We start from the raw sequence: 19,153 nt of genomic DNA, 5'->3' as shown, positions 1-19,153 counted from the left end.
TTAATGTCAGAAGACTAATTTCTTTTGGCAGTCAGACAGACTTTGTTTTATGCCACATGATTGCTTAAAACTCCATTTTATTGTTCTTGTGCTCCTGCATTATCGTTAAGAAAAATGACATTTCTTGATATTGTCCCTGACATTTATGGAGGAAAACTCCCTACCATTGTAGCCTGCTTGCTCCATATTATATGGTGTGCTATACATTTTTTAGACATCCGTGCAAGATCAGTTTTATACTTCAACTGCAATGAAAAAAAAAAAAAAAAGCATGACCTAAGAACGTTCTCCATCACATTTAGACATCAAAAGCACTCACTGGATCATTTTCTGTGGCTTTACAAACTTGTAGCATCCTAGCAGATGGAACTCTATCAAGTTTCTCCAAGTTAAAATCGGTATCTAATTCATCACATGCAGGAATTTCCTTCCCTAAGACCCAACAAGGTAGAAGCCAATACCCCTGACATCAGCAGAGCATATACCAATTTGTCCTGCAGCAGGCGTGTGTGACAGCCTAAATCTGTACAGCTGTAACCATGGAATCATTCACTTGCAAATGCAACTCAAAGATTTAGAGGACTGAGTCCTCCAGGGGTGTGGCTTCATTTTCATGTTCTCTAACCAATGACGCTAACAACTCCAATGCTGTTCGGAGAGTGCCAAGTGTAACTCCACCCAGGCACGTCTGTATAATGGGGTGTTGTGGTACCGCTATCCCTGCCATTACAGACGCCACAACCCCACTCTGGGCATCCCATTGGCTCCCACCCAAACACTGGTCTGCCTCCAGGGAGTGCTCATGTTTAGGCTCAAAAGTGTCAAAACATTTTTCTACAGCCCGTTCTGCAGAGGACCTCCAGCCAGGGACTAGAAGTTACTGCTTTGATCCATGTCTCTTTAGCTCTGCTTGCTTTGTGTCTCAGAGATGGGCAACAGTTAGCTCCATCGTGTATATCGACCCTAAAATGGCCTTTTATAAAACACTCTCTGTATTTTATACTACCTGGTTAATGGAGAAAGTGGTGGAGCATGGGGGAATAGGAAGGGGCAGAAGTGTGTGATTCAGGGATCGTAAGACTTGATGGGGACAGACCCTGGCACCATGTTGCTCACATCCACTCCCTGTGGCAGGCAGCTTATTTCTACATCATGCCAACCTTGAAACAGGACTTGACCTGTCTTTCCCATCACCCCTAAACGAAGTCCATCCCACAGAGCAGTGGCACACAGCAGGCGTATTTAACTGAAATATTTTTTCAGTAGGGGCCTACTTCATCTGCACCATATCAAGTTGTTTCGTCCCTTCCTTGATGTACCTTGCCAGCCCTTCTCCCCCTTGCTGAAGTCCCACACAGGCAGGTCTCACTGCCTCAGGCCAGAAACACTCACTCCTGGAACATTCTATCTGCCCTTATTTTCATATAAGCACCTTCTCCCCACTGACCAAACACACACAGATAAGATAGCCTGTAAATGTCTTAGGCTCTCTCTGTCTATGTGAATAAAACACTAAGAAGGGATTGGGGGGGGGGGTTGATTGGATATGCCTCAGGTGACTGCATGCCAAAGTTTTGTTGGCTGTTCCTCATTATTCTTAGAGAAAAGAAAACCTTTATATTCCCTAGGCTTTCTTCCCTCCTTAAAGTGGAATAACGCAATCAGACTTTTCCCATATGCAAATGAACTAAACATGGTAAAATACTGTTTTTTTTTTTTTTAATCCACTCACTTCCTTCAAAAGAAAAAAAAAGTAAATAAAGCATCCAGCGGTCGCTGGAGCCTGGGACCTTCCTCTATTCCCTATCCCTTTTCTTGCAGATATTTCGGGGCCATGTCCCGTGGAGAGATTCCTCCAGCAAGAGAGAGGTCTGAGCAAGTCACTTTGTCCAACTGGGCTGAGCTGACCCCTGAGCTGCTGAAGGTCCTGCACTCTCGGGTATGGAGCATTCGGGGATGATGTTGGAGACTGAATGGGCCACCTGCACTTCCGCCAGGCAGCTGGTCTTTAGCACTACCCCAAAGGTTACTAAATCCTGGCGTGAAAGTGGGTCTTCCTTCCGAGAAACAGCCCTCAGTTTGGAAGAAGTTGAATGATGAGCTGTCTCCTGGGGTTATCACAGATTCCCCCCAGATCTGGAAGGATATTCAGGGGCTCAGTGGAGTGAATGTTGCCTTCTTAGAGAGTGTAACTCCCCAGGCTCCTCAGCATTTCCCTGATGGATCCAGACCATGAGAGGTCCTCCACAGTCTGGAGAGGAAGTGAATGCTGTGTACTTTCACCACTAACCCAGGTGCAGACACAGCCCAGCCTGAAGAGCAAACCCTGCCGATCCCCACACACTCTCTTAGGAGTGAGCCTGTGAAGGGAAAAGGAGGGACTGGCTTGAGAAAACCCGTGGCTTGGCCAGTTCCCAGGATACAGTTGAGCAGCATGATGCCCCACATTAGGGGACAGGAGAGGGGAGGCTTGGGTGACTGGGGACTCGCTGGAGCTTGGGTTCCAGAGGCTCAGCAGTTCACCGGGCTCAGGGGCCCCAGCAAAGTGTTGGCACACTTAATGGGGCACCTGCCCCCTCACTGTATCATTAGCCATCCCTCCTTGTCCCTCTACCTTTTAACTGCCAAGTTTTCTCTGGAGTGAACGTGGCAGCTCTCAAGTTCCCGGGACCAAACAGTGTTACACATCCATCCTAAACCCTATAGGTCAGCCACAGGGTACCACATATCACTGTTTCAGAGACAGGAGGGACACACATGAGATTTAGTGCAGAGAACTCTGTGTAGTCTGGGAGAGAAAATGTCACTCTTTTTTTTTTCTGGTTTTTGGGTTTTGATTTTTTCGAGACAGGGTTTCTCTATGAAGCTCTGGCTGTCCAGGAACTCACTCTGTAGATCAGGGCTGGCCTCAAACTCAGAGATCCACCTGCTTCTGCCTCCCGAGTACTAGGATTAAAGGCATGTGCCATCATTGCCTGGTGACAATGTCATTCTTGATTCCCCTCATTAGAGGTCTCAGGCAAGCCTCTGGTGTCCCATCTGCATTACAGGGACAACCTAGGGACCATAAAGGCTTCATAAAAAAACAGAATGTGCCGGGCGGTGGTGGCGCACGCCTTTAATCCCAGCACTCGGGAGGCAGAGCCAGGCGGATCTCTGTGAGTTCGAGGCCAGCCTGGGCTACCAAGTGAGTCCCAGGAAAGGCACAAAGCTACACAGAGAAACCCTGTCTCAAAAAACCAAAAAAAAAAAAAAAAAAAAAAAAAAACAGAATGTACTATAAATGGATCTCTTTGCCATAATTCCAACATCTGGAGTTTAAAAATATTAAAGCTATATCACAGCCTCGCAAAGACGACTGTCAAATAGGATCCTCTGGCCTCTCCAGCTCCCCATCCCCCTCCTGGTGCTGGGAGAACACCGAACATCTTGCTTGCCGGCCTCATATGTGTTTTGTGTGTCCTCTGTCCTGCAGGTTGGTGGCAGACTGATCATCCATGCCGACGAGCTGGCCCAGATGTGGAAAGTGCTGAATCTCCCAACAGATCTGTTTAACAGTGTGATGAATGTGGGTCGCTTCACGGAGGAGATCGAATGGCTGAAGTTTTTAGCTCTTGCTTGTAGCTCCCTTGGAGTCGTAAGTTAGCTTTTATGTGTGTGTGTGTGTGTGTGTGTGTGTGTGTGTGTGTGTGTGTGTGTGTGTTGTGTCTCATCAGGCAGAGGGTTGGAATGACTCAGTAGTAGCACATTGGTCTCATAGGGGTGAGGCCCTAGGTTCAGTTCTCAGTACACAAGGAATAAACTTTGAAATGTCCCATAACTTGTCTCTGGGCCTGGAAGGACAATCCATCTGCTCCCTCCCAACTCTCCAGAAACGGTAAAAAGGAAAACTGCCTTTAGTGCTTCTTCTGCTCTCTGAATTAGGTCATTTCCAGGCTCAATGACCAGAAGCAAGAAGCAGGGGAAGGAGGGGGCAGCTATCACCAGGCTCTGCAGAGAGCTGGCCAAGTTTGGCTTTGGGTATTTGTGACTTTCAGCCACTGCCCTCAGATTAATTTTCAGCCTGTTTTGCCCACTTCGTGTTCATGACTTCTAAGCTGTATGATAAGTCTTGTTTACTTGTGGGGTCTAGATACCTAGAAGTCATTCTGGTAGAGCCCTTAAAGGGGTGTTCAGCCTTATAGAAAGTTGTTGGTAAACACAGTGGACATAAGATTCAGAAAAAGAGAAAGCAAGAGTATTTTAAACATTTTTTTAAAGGAACGGGGGAAAAAAAAGAGAAGATTTTGATTTCTAGAATCATAATCACAGAGAGAGGAAGTTCATGCCAATTCAGGCCTTTTCCCAAATTAGTTTGAAAATTGGAAAAGCCATCTTCCTGTTTTGAAAGAAAAAAATGCTGAAACCAGCTTTTATATGCATTTAAAACTGAGGTATCATCTAGGTGGATTCACTCTTGTTAGTCACCGATAATGAACGAAAATGAATCAGAAATGGTTTCTGGAAAGTGAGTCATTACTGATTTCTAAAGCCCCGAGATACATGTGGAAGTCAATAAGGAAACCGTTGCCTCTTCACAGGCCAACAAGGATGAGACAGTAACTTGAATCTCAGCACAGCCAAGCACGATCTTGGTCTTTCTTTTCAACTGTGCTCCGAACACGTACTTGGCATTTTTGTGCCTGGGTAAATTTAGCAGGAATATTGTAATCCAACTTTTCCCGTGGGTTTCCCCTGCAACCGTTATCATAATCGTTTCTCCAGAGAGAAGGAAAGAGGGGACTATTTGTGGTTGGTTTTTTTTTTCCCATTGTCTTTCATAGAAACATTATATAACGAATAAATGGCTGTTCTCCAAGGAGGGGAGGCAAACGTAACGGGGCAAATGAGCTGTCAGCCAGGACTAAGCTCACAGTTGTCAGGGGAAGCCTCAAGGAGTGAAAGAAATCACAAAAGAAAACTGTTTTAAAATGCACACATTTTATCAAAGTCTCATAAGGCTGCACCTTAACAGGATGCTCCGAGACTCTCTTTCTCTGTTAATTCTGACCTCCATCTACCTCACCCTCAAAGGATAGAGCAGGGATCTAAGCAGATTTGATCTTAGCACTTACATTGTTGCAGCAAATGAAACCACCCACAGGTAACCCTCGCCTCTCTCCTTGCTCTTCTCCAAGGTAGCAAGGGAGTATTTTAGAAAAGGGCTGATCTGGAGTGAAGGGGTGTGGCCTCTTTAGGCCCTCTGGTCTTCACTTACAATGCAGCTGTCTGGTCACTCTGGCTTTTGCATCTCTTGGTTTGATTAAAGCGTCATAATGGTCCTCACTGGCCCATCTCAGATGTCCCTGCTGCTGCCCCATCCCCAATGTTTGCTGTACATTGTCCTCATCTGCTCCCTGACTTTGGTCTAAGCCTCTTGCCACTGTGTGAGATGTCTGAGTCATCATCATCTTGTCCCCGTATCTCACAGTAGCCTGGGGGTGACTTTGGAAAGCCACATTCCAATTCCCTTCCTGTTTTGCACACCAAGTACCTGGCAAGTTTTCTCTGATGTGCCTGCCTCCCAAACTGGGAGGAAGCCAGGAGGTGAGCTGTATCTTTCTCCATCTCTTCCAAAACAAGGAAGTTGGATCAAGTGTTCTCTAAGGCACTTTCACCTCTAACAAGCTGTCATTCTGTCCCACTTATCTGCCCCAACCAAAACAGCCGCATGCCCTTCATCGCTCCCATCAAAGAACACGCAGAGGTAAAGTCAGCCTGGAAGTATAGCCTGTGTACCAAAGGTGCTTGTGGATCCAGGAACAATGCCTACATCTGTAATTACATATATATATATATATATATATATATATATATATATATATATATATAGAGAGAGAGAGAGAGAGAGAGAGAGAGAGAGAGAGAGAGAGAGGAGAAAGAGAGAGAGAGAGATATCCATTAAGGGGTTTTATGGAGAAAACAGACTCACTGATCTCACTGATACAGGATAAGGTAAATCCAGTTGCAAAGTCCTTGGAAAACTGGGAACCAATCACACACTGCTTCACGCCACACGATCCGGTCTTCACCACCCAAGAGATCTTGACTCCCTTTCTCCTCCGTTTTAAGCGGTCAAGTAGGCAGATAAGCTGCACTGCCTATCAGACCAGATAGCCCAAGGTCATGGGCGTAGCCAGTGCCCACTACATACACTTGTATTATGTTGGACCTTAATTGTGGGGCTGGTCAGTGCTATAACCAGGCAGTTATCTGAACTCGTATGTTGAGATCTTAAGTCCCAAGGAGATGGCATTATGAGTGGAGCCTTAGGTCACAAGAGTGCAGTCCTCAGGAACAGGGACCCTAGAGTCTTATAAACGGGGATTGGAAGAGGCTGTTTGCCCCTTCCACCATGTGAGACTACAGCAAGAAATCACCACCTACGAAGAATAGGTCATCGTCAGCCCTTGATGTTGAACTTTTTTGCCTTCAAAACTGTGAGCAACAGATTTCTGATTTGTATTAAATCTCTGAGTCTAAAATACTTTATTACAGAAGCCTGAGCCAACTGAGAGAGTCGAGGTGTCACCCTTTAGTGGAGGGCTTGCGTGCCATCTAGGCATATGTCCTTGGAGACCAGTCTACTAGGAATTTTTCCTTCCTTTGCAAGCAAGCTACCATCTTTTCCCATCTGGGAGAGCAGGTTTTGCTCCCATTGTGAGATTCTAATGGCTGGAACTATTACTCCAGTAGAAAACAGGGATAGTGACTCCAGCCTGGAGCTCTCTGGACCTGACATGCATGCTTCCACGTGCTACGACTGGCAACCTATGTCTCTCCCTGTCCAGCATTTCTCCCTCCAGGCTGCCATAACACCCCCTGAGGTTCCACCATGGCTGCACATAAAAAGGAAGAGGTCATGTATGGACTAAGTGTGTTCACATCTGACTTTAAAACAAAGTCTTGTATGATGCCAGAGACTGCCTGTATGAAGTGTTCCCCCTCCCCCCAACACACACACACACACACACACACACACACACACACACACACACACGAATCTGAGATGAGAATGTGAAGATCTGTTTACATTAAAATTAAATTTTCAAAAAGTTCCACTCCAAGAAATTATTTAGCCATGATATTGTTTTACTTATTTAAAATATTTTATAGTCTTATGAAGAGAGCTGGAGAGATGGCTCAGTGGTTAAGAGCACTTTGTACTTGTCCAGAGGACCTGAGTTCAGTTCCCAGCAGCCACTTGAGGCCTCTCATATCCACCTGTAACTCCAACTCCAAGTGAACCAACACCCTAGCCTAGACTTTGAGGCACTTGTACTCATGTGCACATGCTCACACACAGACACACAGACACATAACTAAAAATAAAATATTTTGTAAGGATGAGGACAATAGAATTTAAAGGCCTGTATCAATAATCAATAAACAGTTGAGGTGGGAAGCATTTGGTTGCTTGCAAGGGCTGTGATAACAACTTACCACAGGCTGGGTGGTTTACACAACAAAAAGTACTGTCTTATGTTCTGGAGGCCAGACAGTTCAAGGTCATGTGTGAGCAGGTTGTTTCATCCGAAGCTTCTTTTGCTGGTGTATGGGGAACTTCTTCGTCCTGTGTCACTCTAACACATCAGTCACGCTGAACTAAGGTCCGTCCTACTCATCTCTTTTTTTGTTTGTTTGTTTGGTTGGTTTTTTGGTTTTTCGAGACAGGGTTTCTCTGTGTAGTTTTGGTGCCTGTCCAGGATCTCACTCTGTAGCCCAGGCTGGCCTCGAACTCACAGAGATCCGCCTGCCTCTGCCTCACGGGTGCTGGGATTAAAGGCATGCGCCACCACCGCCCGGCCTAATCATCCATTGCAATTTAATTCACTTTTTAACACTTATGGTGGGTGGCATTTCGGTTTGGTTTTATGCTTTTTGACAGGAGGTCGTTATATAGCTCCAGATGGCCTTGAACTGTCCATCCTCCTGCCTCAGCCTCCTGAGTGCTGCGATTACAGGTGTGCATCACTTCATTCAGTTCTTATTAACTCTTTAAATTCTCAGATTCTAGGACTTAGGACTTCAACGTAAGAACTTGAGGGGAAGACAGTTCTTCCTATAGCAGCACCCCAAAAAGAGGCCAGCATAATGAAGTAGGGTTACAGAATTATTTTAGAGAAGTAGGAAATACTGTGGGCAGAATTATGCAGCTCAGCACACACACTCATGCTTGCAAATATACTCCTAATCAATCACTCTCTTGTTGACCTCATCTCACACTTAGGCCTTCCCCACCCACAACAGCCTCACACACACACATCTTGCCATCTGACCCAACCCCAGGTTAATGCAAATGCCCAGAATGAGGCTTCCTAGATGAGTGTTTTCCCGGGGCTCCAGCAGACCGACCTGTTACAAAACTACAAACCTCAATAGTTTCTTGACATCTATCCCTTATAATTTTTAAACTATTATATGTTGAAGATCCTATTTTATAAAATGTTAGTTAAATGGAAATAAAATTTAAATATTAACTCAAAATGAATAGTAATTACTTAGGGCAAAAGACCTTTAAAATCACCGCGGTTCAGTAAAGCTGTCTCTAGGAAGATGAGCCAAATTTATTCACATCCTCTTAAGCCTCACAGAAAAGAAGCACCATCTAGACAATCATTGCATTCCAGAAAGGGATGGGAGCTGAACAGCCACGAAAGTTGCCAGTGCAGGGGACGTCTTTGGCCAGTCACATAAGGACATAGAGCAGCTGCTCAGTCACCCCAGCGCACTTAGCTCACCACTCAGAACTAATTCTTGACTGAGCCCTGGAGGGTGTATCTTTACATTGGCAGCTTTAGCAAGCCAGCAAAAGTGTGTGTGTGTGTGTGTGTGTGTGTGTGTGTGTGTGTGTGTGTGTGTGTAAGCAAAAACAGTGACTTTTCTGATACTGGGGTAAATATCTGACCAAAGACAATTTGAGGAGGAAAAGATTTATTTCACCTTATGTTTCCATGTCCACATCGAGGGAAGTAAAGGCAGGAACCATGGAAGAATGCTGCTTACTGGATTACTACTCACTAGCTTATATCAATAGCTTTTCTTATACAGTCCAGGACCTCCTACCTAAGGATGGTGCCACCCATAGTGGGCTGTGCCCTCCTACATCAATTAGTCATAAAGACAGACAGGCCCACAAGCCAATCTGATCAAAGCAATTTTTCTATTGAGGCTCCCTCTTCCAGATACTTCTAGGTTGTGCCAAGTTGACAATAAGAACTAACCAGGACAGTGAGATATATATTATTATTAATTAGATGATTTTACTTAAGTGGATCTCAATGAAGAATGGGTTTATATCTTATAGGACTCTTATCTCCCTAGAAACAGTACACTCCTCTTCACTTTTCTCCCCTATTATGGCTTTGCCCCAGGTATCTGTGTGTGTGTGTGTGTGTGTGTGTGTGTGTGTGTATCTAGTATTTTATATGTATTTATATAGGTAGATAGATAGATAGATAGATAGATAGATAGATAGATAGATAGATAGATGGATGGATATCTCTAAGCTTTAGAAGATAAGGTTGGAAGGCAATAAGAAATATTTCTAATTTTCTTTTTTTTTATTTACTTACTATGCATGGATGTGTGCATGTGCACAGGGTCAGAGACCAGCCTGCAGGAGTTGGTTCTCTTCTAGGAAAAACTGGGAATAATATGTTGATGTTAAAAAGGGTCTACTAAACTTGCTTAGGAAACACTTTGTTACACAAAACAGAATTTAGCCAAAGGAGTGCTCTGGTTCTCTTATCAGGAAAAGCATGAATCGCCAGGCAGGCAGGATAACCTTGGTCAACAGCTGCCTGGGAAGAGCAGCGTGGGCTGGCTTGAGATAACTCTAATAATATTTTACACTGTAAGTCTCCCCATTCGTCCAAACAACCAAACCTTGGAACGTATTTAATTACTCAAAATGTAACTTGGGACCGTGAAACTGCCTAAACTGATGGGGATTTCTGTTCAAGCCCGGCTCCCTTCTGTGCACTCCTTCACTATGAAACAGTACACTCCTCTTAACTTTTCTCCCCTATTATGGCTTTGCCCCAGGTATCTGTGTGTGTGTGTGTGTGTGTGTGTGTGTGTGTGTGTGTGTGTATCTAGTATTTTATATGTATTTATATAGGTAGGTAGGTAGATAGATAGATAGATACTACTATCTTCACTATGATGAAAAATTTCTCCTTTATTAGTCTTTATGTACTCGGTGTGATTTCCCACCGGGAAGGCATGTTAATTCTGGAACACTTTCAGCACGTGAGTCCTGAGAATCAAACTCAGGCCATCAGGCTGATGCCCAGCCCTTTCTCTCCCTGAGCCGTCTCACTGGCCCTAGATAGTGCCAGTTTTATAGGATGAAAGTCTGTTCCCCTTTGTCGAGGTTATTCTAATTAAAATTAACAATATCTTAATTTATCAGTTTATAAATTGAATTTCCTCCAAGGAAAAAAAAGGTAGTCAGTATGTTTAGAATGAATTGGTTGACACATGTTAAGCTTTCTGGAGTCTTGGATCCAGCCTCACTCCATCTTACATGAGCAACGGTTTTGTTTTCTTTCTTGAGTCTAAACTGATCTCAGAGATCTAGCCTGGAAGAGTGACTTTCTCCTCCTTCTGTCTTATGTCTAGACCATTGCCAAAACTCTCAAGATAGTGTGTGAAGTCTTATCCTGTGACCATGATGGAGGACCACCCCGGATTCCTTTCAGCACCTTCCAGTTTCTCTACACATATATCGCTGAAGTGGATGGGGAGATCTCTTCATCCCATGTCAGCAGGATGCTCAACTATATCGAACAAGAAGTGTGAGTAAACCGTCAGCAAGGGAGAGCAGAAGTGTACCGGGGTGTGGCATGGATCTAGGGGTGAGGCTGCCACTCACAGTCCCTGTCATATAGTAGCTTCATCTATTTAATTTTATAATGACATAAAAGAATTTGTATTCAGTAGAAACTAAATTTCAATTTTCTTTTGAACTTTGATATAATTTCCTGGGCTAGCAGTATCGCTGTACAGTAATCTCCCCTGATACTGACAGATGCACCATGTCACAGCTCCCAACCTGCCTTTTTTGTTGTTGTTGTTGTTTTTGTTTGTTTTTTGTTTTTGTTTTTGCAGACAGAGTTTCTCTGTGTAGCTTTGGTGCCTGTCCTGGATCTCGATCTGTAGACCAGGCTGGCCTCAAACTCACAGAGATCCACCTGGCTCTGCCTCCCGAGTGCTGGGATTAAAGGTGTGCGCCACCACCACCCGGCCCAACATGCCTTTTTATATTGCTAGGGGAAGCAATACTTTATAGTTTACTGTGTGCCTGAGCTGGGATGGCCCAGATAGGCTGGGTGTATTAAGCACATTATTGACACAATATTTTCTTGAAAAAGAAAAGCTTCTTTATATCTAAATGTAAAGACGGGGAGGTTGTGGTAATGTGGGTGTGAGCACACATGCCCTTGGAGGCCAAAGATGTCAGCTATCCCGAAGCTGGAGCTACAAATGGTTATGAGCCAACCAACATGGGTGCTAGAAAGTGAACTCAGGTCCTCTACAAGAGCAATGTGCACTCTTAACGCCTGAAACATCTCCTCAGCCCCGCAACGTGATGTTTTACATTTACAATAGGGAGTCAAAGACTTGCTCCCCACTATAAGTCAAGGAACATCTGCATACTTTTCTGTTCTGAGGAACATGAAATACTGATTTGAGAAAAGGAGGGAACAGAACAGGAGAGTTACCCATGGAGGGCTTCTGAGATTAGTTAGAAGAAGCACCCACCTGGAGCATGTTAGAAATGCAGAATCCAAGGCTCACCATGGATTTATAGGATAAGGAATTCTGGGATGAGGCCCAGGAACTTGGGTCTTAATAAACCTGCTAGGTGCCTCTGGGTTAGCTTAAATTGACCAACAGAGGAGGAAGAAGAGGTGGAGGCAGAGGGAGACAGAGAAGAAAGCAGAAGAGAAAGAGGAGAGGGAGAGGGGACAGGAAGGGGAGGGAGGCAGAAGATTAAGCAATCAAGAGTAAAGAAAGAAGGGCCAGCAAGATGTCTCTGGAGCAAAGGCGCTTGCTGGCCAAGCCTGATGACCTGAGTTTGATCTTGGAGCCCATGTGTCTTGATGACTTTCCTATTGCTGTGAAGAGATACCGTGACCAAGGCAACTTACAGAAGAAAGAGTTTATTGGGGTCTTGCTTACAATTCCAGAGGGATAGAGCCATGACCATTATGGCGGGAGAGCACGGCCACAAGCAGTTGCTGAGAGCCTACATTTGATCCACAAGCATGAGGCAGAGAAAGATCTAGACAGTGGGAATAGCGTGAGCTTTTTGAAGCTGCAAAGCCCACCCTCAGTGATGCACTTCCTCAAACAAGGCCACACCTTCTAAACCTTTGTAAACAATTCTACCAACTGAGGACCACTCAAATATATGAGCCTAGGGGGCGCCATTCTCATTCAAATCACCATTACGTGTAATGGTAGATAGAAGCAACTCCTTAAAGTTGTCCTCTGACCTCCATACATACACTGTGCACATACAATAACATTTTTTAATTAAAAAAGAAAAGAATACGAGCCCTGAGGGCAGCAGCAGTAAAATTAATTTGGGGTGATATATATATATTTAAATATATATATAATATACTTTTTTAATTGATTGCTAAAACTAATTCCAGATATCTGTTTTTTCCAAACAGAATTGGTCCTGATGGCTTAATCAAGGTGAATGACTTCACTCAAAACCCTAGGGTTCGGCTGGAATAAGAGCACAATTCTGGCAGTTTTAAAGGAAGATACAGAGGTGTCATTCAGCATAGCTGAACACCATCCAAAGTCAATTTTCTTTTACAACTGGCACAACTAATAAACAATTAGCCAGGAACATGTGGAATTCAGATGTAAAGTTGTTGGGGCAAGACACTTGCATATGGTGCGAAGGTGGCTGACAAAGCTGGGCTACAAAACACATCTCAAGTCAAGGCCAGATTGGATTTGAAAAGGCAGGAGGCCGACTGATGTGATTTTGATGCTTTGTGATTGCTGGTTGTCGTGCACGTGAGGGTCACGGTCATCAACCTTTGCTCATCCACTGCTCCATCCCCTGGTACTGTGCTCATCAGGCATCCATTCATTTAGTTACTTGTCAATTTTTGTTGATGTATAAAGTTGCCAGGGAAAAGTCAAAGCACCCAGTTGAATTTGAATTTCAGATGAATAATAAGAATTTGCATGACTTGTTAGTTGATTTTGTTAGACTGGGCAATCCTAGGTGGAAACTCAGGAAGCTCCTAGGTACTTGTAGTTAATTGGATCCGAGTTCTTCCCTTAGGAAGCTCTAGTCTAACACTAAGATAGACTGTAGGTCACTTTAAGGAACCTGAAAAGTACTAATAGACTGTTCCAGAAATTAGTCTTTCAAGAGATCCATTGCAACAGGTTCTTGTGAAATAGATTCATGTATGTGATATGTCCCTCCAGGGAACATCCCCTGTATGAGTGCAAATCCTCTGGCACATTCTTAAGGGATTTTCTTTATTGAAGGAAATAAGAAATGAACAGGCTGTGGTTATTGGTGTGTGTGTGTGTGTGTGTAGGCCCAAGGATGTCCAATAGTGTCTTCCCTGGTCACTCTCCAACTCCTCATTTGTCGTTTGTTTCTTGTTTGATTTTGCTTTTGTAGACAGCATCTCACGTTGTCTTATGACTGGCCTGGAACTCACTATGTAGACTAGACTAGCTTGAATTTACACAGACCCTCCTCCTCTGCTTCCTGAGTGCTGGGATTAAAGGTGGGCACCACCTCACCTGGCTTATTTTTTAGGCAGGGTCTCTCACTGGAACACAGGACCCACTGATCGGCTAGACTGGGATGGCCAGTGAGTCCCAAGCATCTGCTTGGGTCGTGGTCCTAGGCTCCCAATCAACCCAAGCAGACACAAGATTTAATGCAGGGCAGCACAAAAGAAGCCAGGAAGGGGAGGGGCTGATTAATCAGGGCTACAGAACAGACTCACAGACTCGGGAGCTGAAGTGCAACCCAATGTCAGTTGCAACAAGTATTTAAGCACAAAAATCACAAACATTTGTTGCCAAGTTATAGTTACAATTTTCACCAATCAGGATTTGGAGATTTAAGGGATTTTCCTTGAATGTTTGTCAACCATTGTCAACTGACACACAATGAAAGCTTTTCAGCCCAACCAATCAGATTCATTTGTTCCTTGTGTTGTTAGGAACAGCCGTGATGTTTCTAGAGAACTAAAGATGCATAGTGACTATTTCTATGGTTAAGAAGGTGGCGGGTCAGTTATTGGAAGGTTCCCAGCTCCCCTAGGGCTTGGGAACCTGAACTTTGTTTCACCCTACAGGTAAAATGGAGTCTGAAGTCAAAACAGCGGCACTTAGCACAAGGTGCTTTTGCCTGTTCCCAGCACTTGTTTTGGCCCAACCCCCATCCCCTCTTCACCCACTCCATCCCCCATGGCAGCAGCCTTGGCCAACTTTAAAAAAAAAAAAAAAGAATATTTCTATGAATTAGAGAATTTCATTCAGTGTGTTTTGATCATATCCACCCCCTGTTCCTTTCAGATTCACCTCCAATCTCCCTACCCCTCCAATTTTGTGATCTTTGTTTGCTTGCTGCTTTAATAAACCAGAGTACAAATCGTGCTGGTACTGGGTTCTGAGGCTCCGAACTCAGAGTCTCATGCTCACATGGCAGGCCCTTCACCCACAGTTCCTAAGTCTTCTGATTGTTTTTCTCAAGGTCAAGTGAGCCACATTAGCTTGTATCCATATACATCTCTACATAAACTAGGGGAAAATGCATCTGCTAGTGTCTAAGGTAAACACTGTAGTGGGAAGTCATTATGGATTCTTAGCTTCTTCCAGAAGCTCATACCTGCAGGGAGGAGGTGGGAAGCGCTAATCCTGCTGGCCTTCCTGACCCAAACTCTAAAGTTAAGTTCCTAAACATAAAGAGAAAATGGTTCTTGTACACTTCGGAAAACAGACAAAAATCAGAAACCTAGTCTCTGCAGCCCTGAGCATAATCCTAGAATAAGACTGGAATTTCATCCATTAAAGTGTGTGGATTAGGGCTCAGCGGTGGTGGCATATGCCTTTAATCCCAGCACTCAGGAGGCAGAGGCAGGTGGATCTCTATGAGTTCAAGGCCAGCCTGGTCTACTGTGAGTTTCAGGACAGCCAGGGCTATACAGAGAAACCTTGTCTTGGCTGGGGGGTCAGGGAGTGTGTGGATTGGGATACAGATATGAAGTTACTGATGGCACTGTAGTCATCAGTTGAGACAAAGCAATTGGCAAAAAAATCTTCAGAGTGCGTGTGTGTGTGTGTGTGTGTGTGTGTGTGTGTGTGTGTGTGTGTATGTGTGTGTGTGTGTGTGTGTGTGTGTGTGTGCTCAGGTTTGCAAATGTGGGAAGTTAGGGGACAGCCTAGATGTCGGTTCTGTCTTTCACCTGGTTTTGTTACAGTCTAGGAGTCTGGATCATGTTTGCTTTCTCTGCCAGTTAAATAATCAAAAGACAGAAAAAAAATTTTTTTCAAGACAGGGTTTCTCTGGGTTTCTCTGTGTAACCATCCTGGCTGTCCTGGAACTCACTTTGTAGATCAGGCTAGCCTTGAACTCACTGAGATCCACCTGCCTCTGCCTGCCGAGTGCTGCAATTAAAGGCATGCGCCACCACTGCCTGGCAGGAAAAAACTTAAGTAGAGAAATCTTAAACACCACAAACAGAAGCACATAGAATCGGCAGTTGAAGAAAGGCTTCTGTTAAGGGTGAAGAAATATAGAACAGGCACAGAGAAAGACCCTCTGCTAAGCAGAGCGGTGACTAGGGAAACCAAAGCCCAGCTTCTCCCTATGGGCTGTTCTGTTTGTTTGTTTGTTTGTTTTTTAAGTCTTTGAAGGGTCTTCTGCCCTAGCCTAGAGTTGGTCCATTGGAAGAAGAATAGGATGGTTGATTGGCCTACAACTCTTACGTAGACATGTCCTGATCCCACCTTGAACTTGATGCATCAGTCCACCAGCAGGGGCCTCCTGGCAGGAGAAAAAACCCACTCGGCCTTTGTTTTAAGTTGCCAGGCTTTTGTCCCAGTTGCAAGGGTGGGGAAGAAGCCATCCATTTTGCAGCTTGACTATCTTTATTAGTCATGGTCCTCCTTGCTTGCCGATCAGGGAGTCTGTCTAACTCTTAGTACCCCCTCTTATTTGCTTCTTCTTCTTTTTTTTTTTTTTTTTTTTTTTTTTCCGAGACAGGGTTTCTCTGTGTAGCTTTGCGTCTTTCCTGGAACTCACTTGGTAGCCCAGGTTGGCCTCGAACTCACAGAGATCTGCCTGGCTCTGCCTCCCGAGTGCTGGGATTAAAGGCGTGCACCACCACCGCCTGGCTTAATTGCTTCTTCTATATACCAGGCTACCCGGCCCACAAGATTTTCCTGGCGTCTCCCCATCTCCTGTCCTATCTCTCTATAGAAACACTGGGATTACAAATGAGTCATCCTCAGCATTCACCCAAGGCTGGAAAACAGCTTTGGCCTCCAGTGCTGTGCCGTATGTATTAGTCACTTTGCTGATGCTGTAACAAAACACCACGACCAAAAGCAACTTAAGGAAGCTGGTCCCAACTGATGTCCCTCTAGCAAGGTTGCACACCTGTCCCCCTTAACATCCCTAAACGGCATCACCAACTGGGGACCAACTGGCCAAATATCTGAACCTATGGGGGACATTTCTTGTTCAAAATCTCATACCATATCATGTTAATGATTGGTATGGATTGAATGTGAAATGCTGACCACAGGCTCATATAACTGGGGAGTTGGTTACCAGTTGACAGGCTTTTGGGAAGTGATTAGATTCTGGGATCTCTTACTTAATCATTTAAATAATCCCTTGACGGATTCATTACATCACATCATTGGGAGATTGTTAAGAAGTAGGAGATGGAGGCACAGATGGAAGAAGTAGGTCATGGAGGGTGTGCTTGGTGGACATAACTTGCTGTGGCCTCTTCCTGTACTCCCATTTTTATCGGCTTCCTGGCTTCTATGATGGAGCTGCTCTGCTCTGTCAAGCCCTCTCCACCATGACAAACAGAAACTGAGAGCCAAGATACATCTTTCCTCCTAAAGTTGCTTTTCTCAAGTATTTGGTCACAGTGATATAAAAATTTGAATACAATAACCATAACCCATATCTAGTCATCATTTACCACGTGCAAAAGACTATAGGAAACATGTTTAAGCGCAGTCTCAACTTTTTCTTTGAATCGAACTGTCTGAGATCTGTGCCATTGTCCCATGAAGAAAAACCATCTTAGAACAAGTAGGTTTTTCAATGTCACTGAAAAGCGGTTTGAATCCAGGTCCATGTGACTCCTAGCCTGTGTTGCTTTGCTTACATGCTCAGGGCCTGACTACACATAGGACCCCCTTAAAAAGGACTCTTGAGATATGCCTGCATTTAAGGGTAGAGTAATTTATAAGGGAGACAATCCTAGGAAGTATGAGGAGACAGAGGAAGAAAACTGTGGACAGAAAGCCAGTAATAAAGGGTGCATTATCTAGCCTATTAGCCTTGGAGCCCAGTCCTGCTGAGGACCTCTGGGAGACAGTGTAGAACATATGCGGTTATCCCAGTCTGGAGCGTGAAGAAGCTCTTGGCCCACCGGTGTTGAGGGTGGCTTCCTCACCAAACCCCTATTTGTAATTGTCTAAAGGCTTCACCTTTCCCATGTTCTTTGCCCAGGCTTGCTCTTTGGCAGCAGGAATCAACTCTCAGGCAGGAAGTCACAGGTATGTACAATAAGCAGCCACCAGGACCCACGCTAGGCTTGACATAGACTTTAATGAAGTTTTAATATTTAATCACTATTTTTCTTTCTCCATGGGTCTGATGCAAGTCCCCGAGGCTGTAGAGCAAGGTGGGGCTGACAAGGAGATGTATTAAAATTCACACGTGACCCGAAAGCCTGGCAGTACCCCACCCCCGTACCCAAACTGCTTAGGTTGAGATCATTCCAAGGAGACTTTTGATCCTTGCTGCCAATGGCCTTGTCGGACCCATACCTCAGGCCTCCCTCTCACACTCAGCAATTTCTGAATCCTAGCATGACCCTGGCTAAGCTGTCCAACGGAGCTCCTCAGAGCAGATGGTATGTGTTTCTCCCTTAAAAAGAAAAAAAAAAAGTCAGGAAGCAATAAACTCAGGATTTTATAAAGAAAAAAGAAGTGGGTTCTTTTTCCCCTAAATTAAGCTATTTTGATTAAAGTGAAAGCTGCAGATACATTTAAAGCTTCAGTGGAAAATGCAAAAACATGGTTTAATTCCGTTTCACTGTATTTCATGCCCTGCCACCTCCTTGATGCTGTTCAATTGGGGATTCTCCCCCTACCATCCCTATTTAGCTAACAACTTCCAGGGTCACCTTGCTGAGCAAGAGGAGCTGGACTCTTGACTCTGGACAGCTAGGTTTGAATTAGATTAGAAGAATCTTAACTTGAAATTCTTGGAGTGGTTCCTGTATACCTCTGATGATATTCCATGCAAATATGTTGCAGAAATGTACACATTAGCATTTTTTTTCCTGAGGAAAGAAATTTACAAAGATTTTAGTGAGTCTCAAAGTTGTAAAGGTCAAAAACCTTTTGGTTGGAAATAGTTCCAAGAAGTACCAAATGCCTTGGGGAAAGGCAACAGAATAGTTCTCAAACCCTTCCAAGCCCAGCTGAGCTCACTATGCACCCAGCATGTGACATTACCCACAGCCTCTTGCTTTTGGTTTTTACATCTGGCTTTAAAGCTGTGTTTTAGATTCAGACCTTCATATACATGCAACACTGGTTTTCTCTTGGAACATGGTCCAACATGAACAGACTTATGCCCTTCAGGGATGAATCATCTGGAAAGTCATTGGTCCAATGCGCTGAGTTATAAAAAGACTGAATAAAGAAAGTAGAGCCATGCACTCAAATTAGCAGAGGAACTAAAACTTCCATGCCAGACTCACAGGACTAGCACTGGGTGGCCTTGAATCTTGGGCATTCAAGTAGCTGGCAACCCTGATTTGCCACAGCAGTCCCCAAAATAATTGGCTAATGT

General features: G+C 44.4%; 1 protein-coding gene across 3 annotated transcripts in view; it reads left to right on the top strand.

Annotated features, from left to right (window-relative positions):
- The window catches only part of LOC131922326 (ropporin-1), a 27,503-nt gene extending 14,590 nt beyond the window's left edge, over positions 1-12,913 (top strand). For all 3 annotated transcript variants that reach the window (XM_059277102.1, XM_059277099.1, XM_059277101.1), the window contains 4 exons: positions 1,822-1,939; positions 3,476-3,637; positions 10,666-10,841; positions 12,729-12,913. In XM_059277102.1, the coding sequence (XP_059133085.1) occupies positions 1,822-1,939; positions 3,476-3,637; positions 10,666-10,841; positions 12,729-12,795 (523 nt within the window). In that variant the 3' untranslated portion in view covers positions 12,796-12,913. The remainder of the gene's footprint in view (positions 1-1,821; positions 1,940-3,475; positions 3,638-10,665; positions 10,842-12,728) is intronic.
- Positions 12,914-19,153: the final 6,240 nt, after the last annotated feature.

The sequence above is a fragment of the Peromyscus eremicus genome, chromosome 12 (genome assembly GCF_949786415.1).
Source record: "Peromyscus eremicus chromosome 12, PerEre_H2_v1, whole genome shotgun sequence".
NCBI lineage: Eukaryota > Metazoa > Chordata > Mammalia > Rodentia > Cricetidae > Peromyscus > Peromyscus eremicus.
The sequence above is the reverse complement of the archived record's forward strand: the minus strand, read 5'-3'. Positions and strand labels throughout refer to the sequence as shown.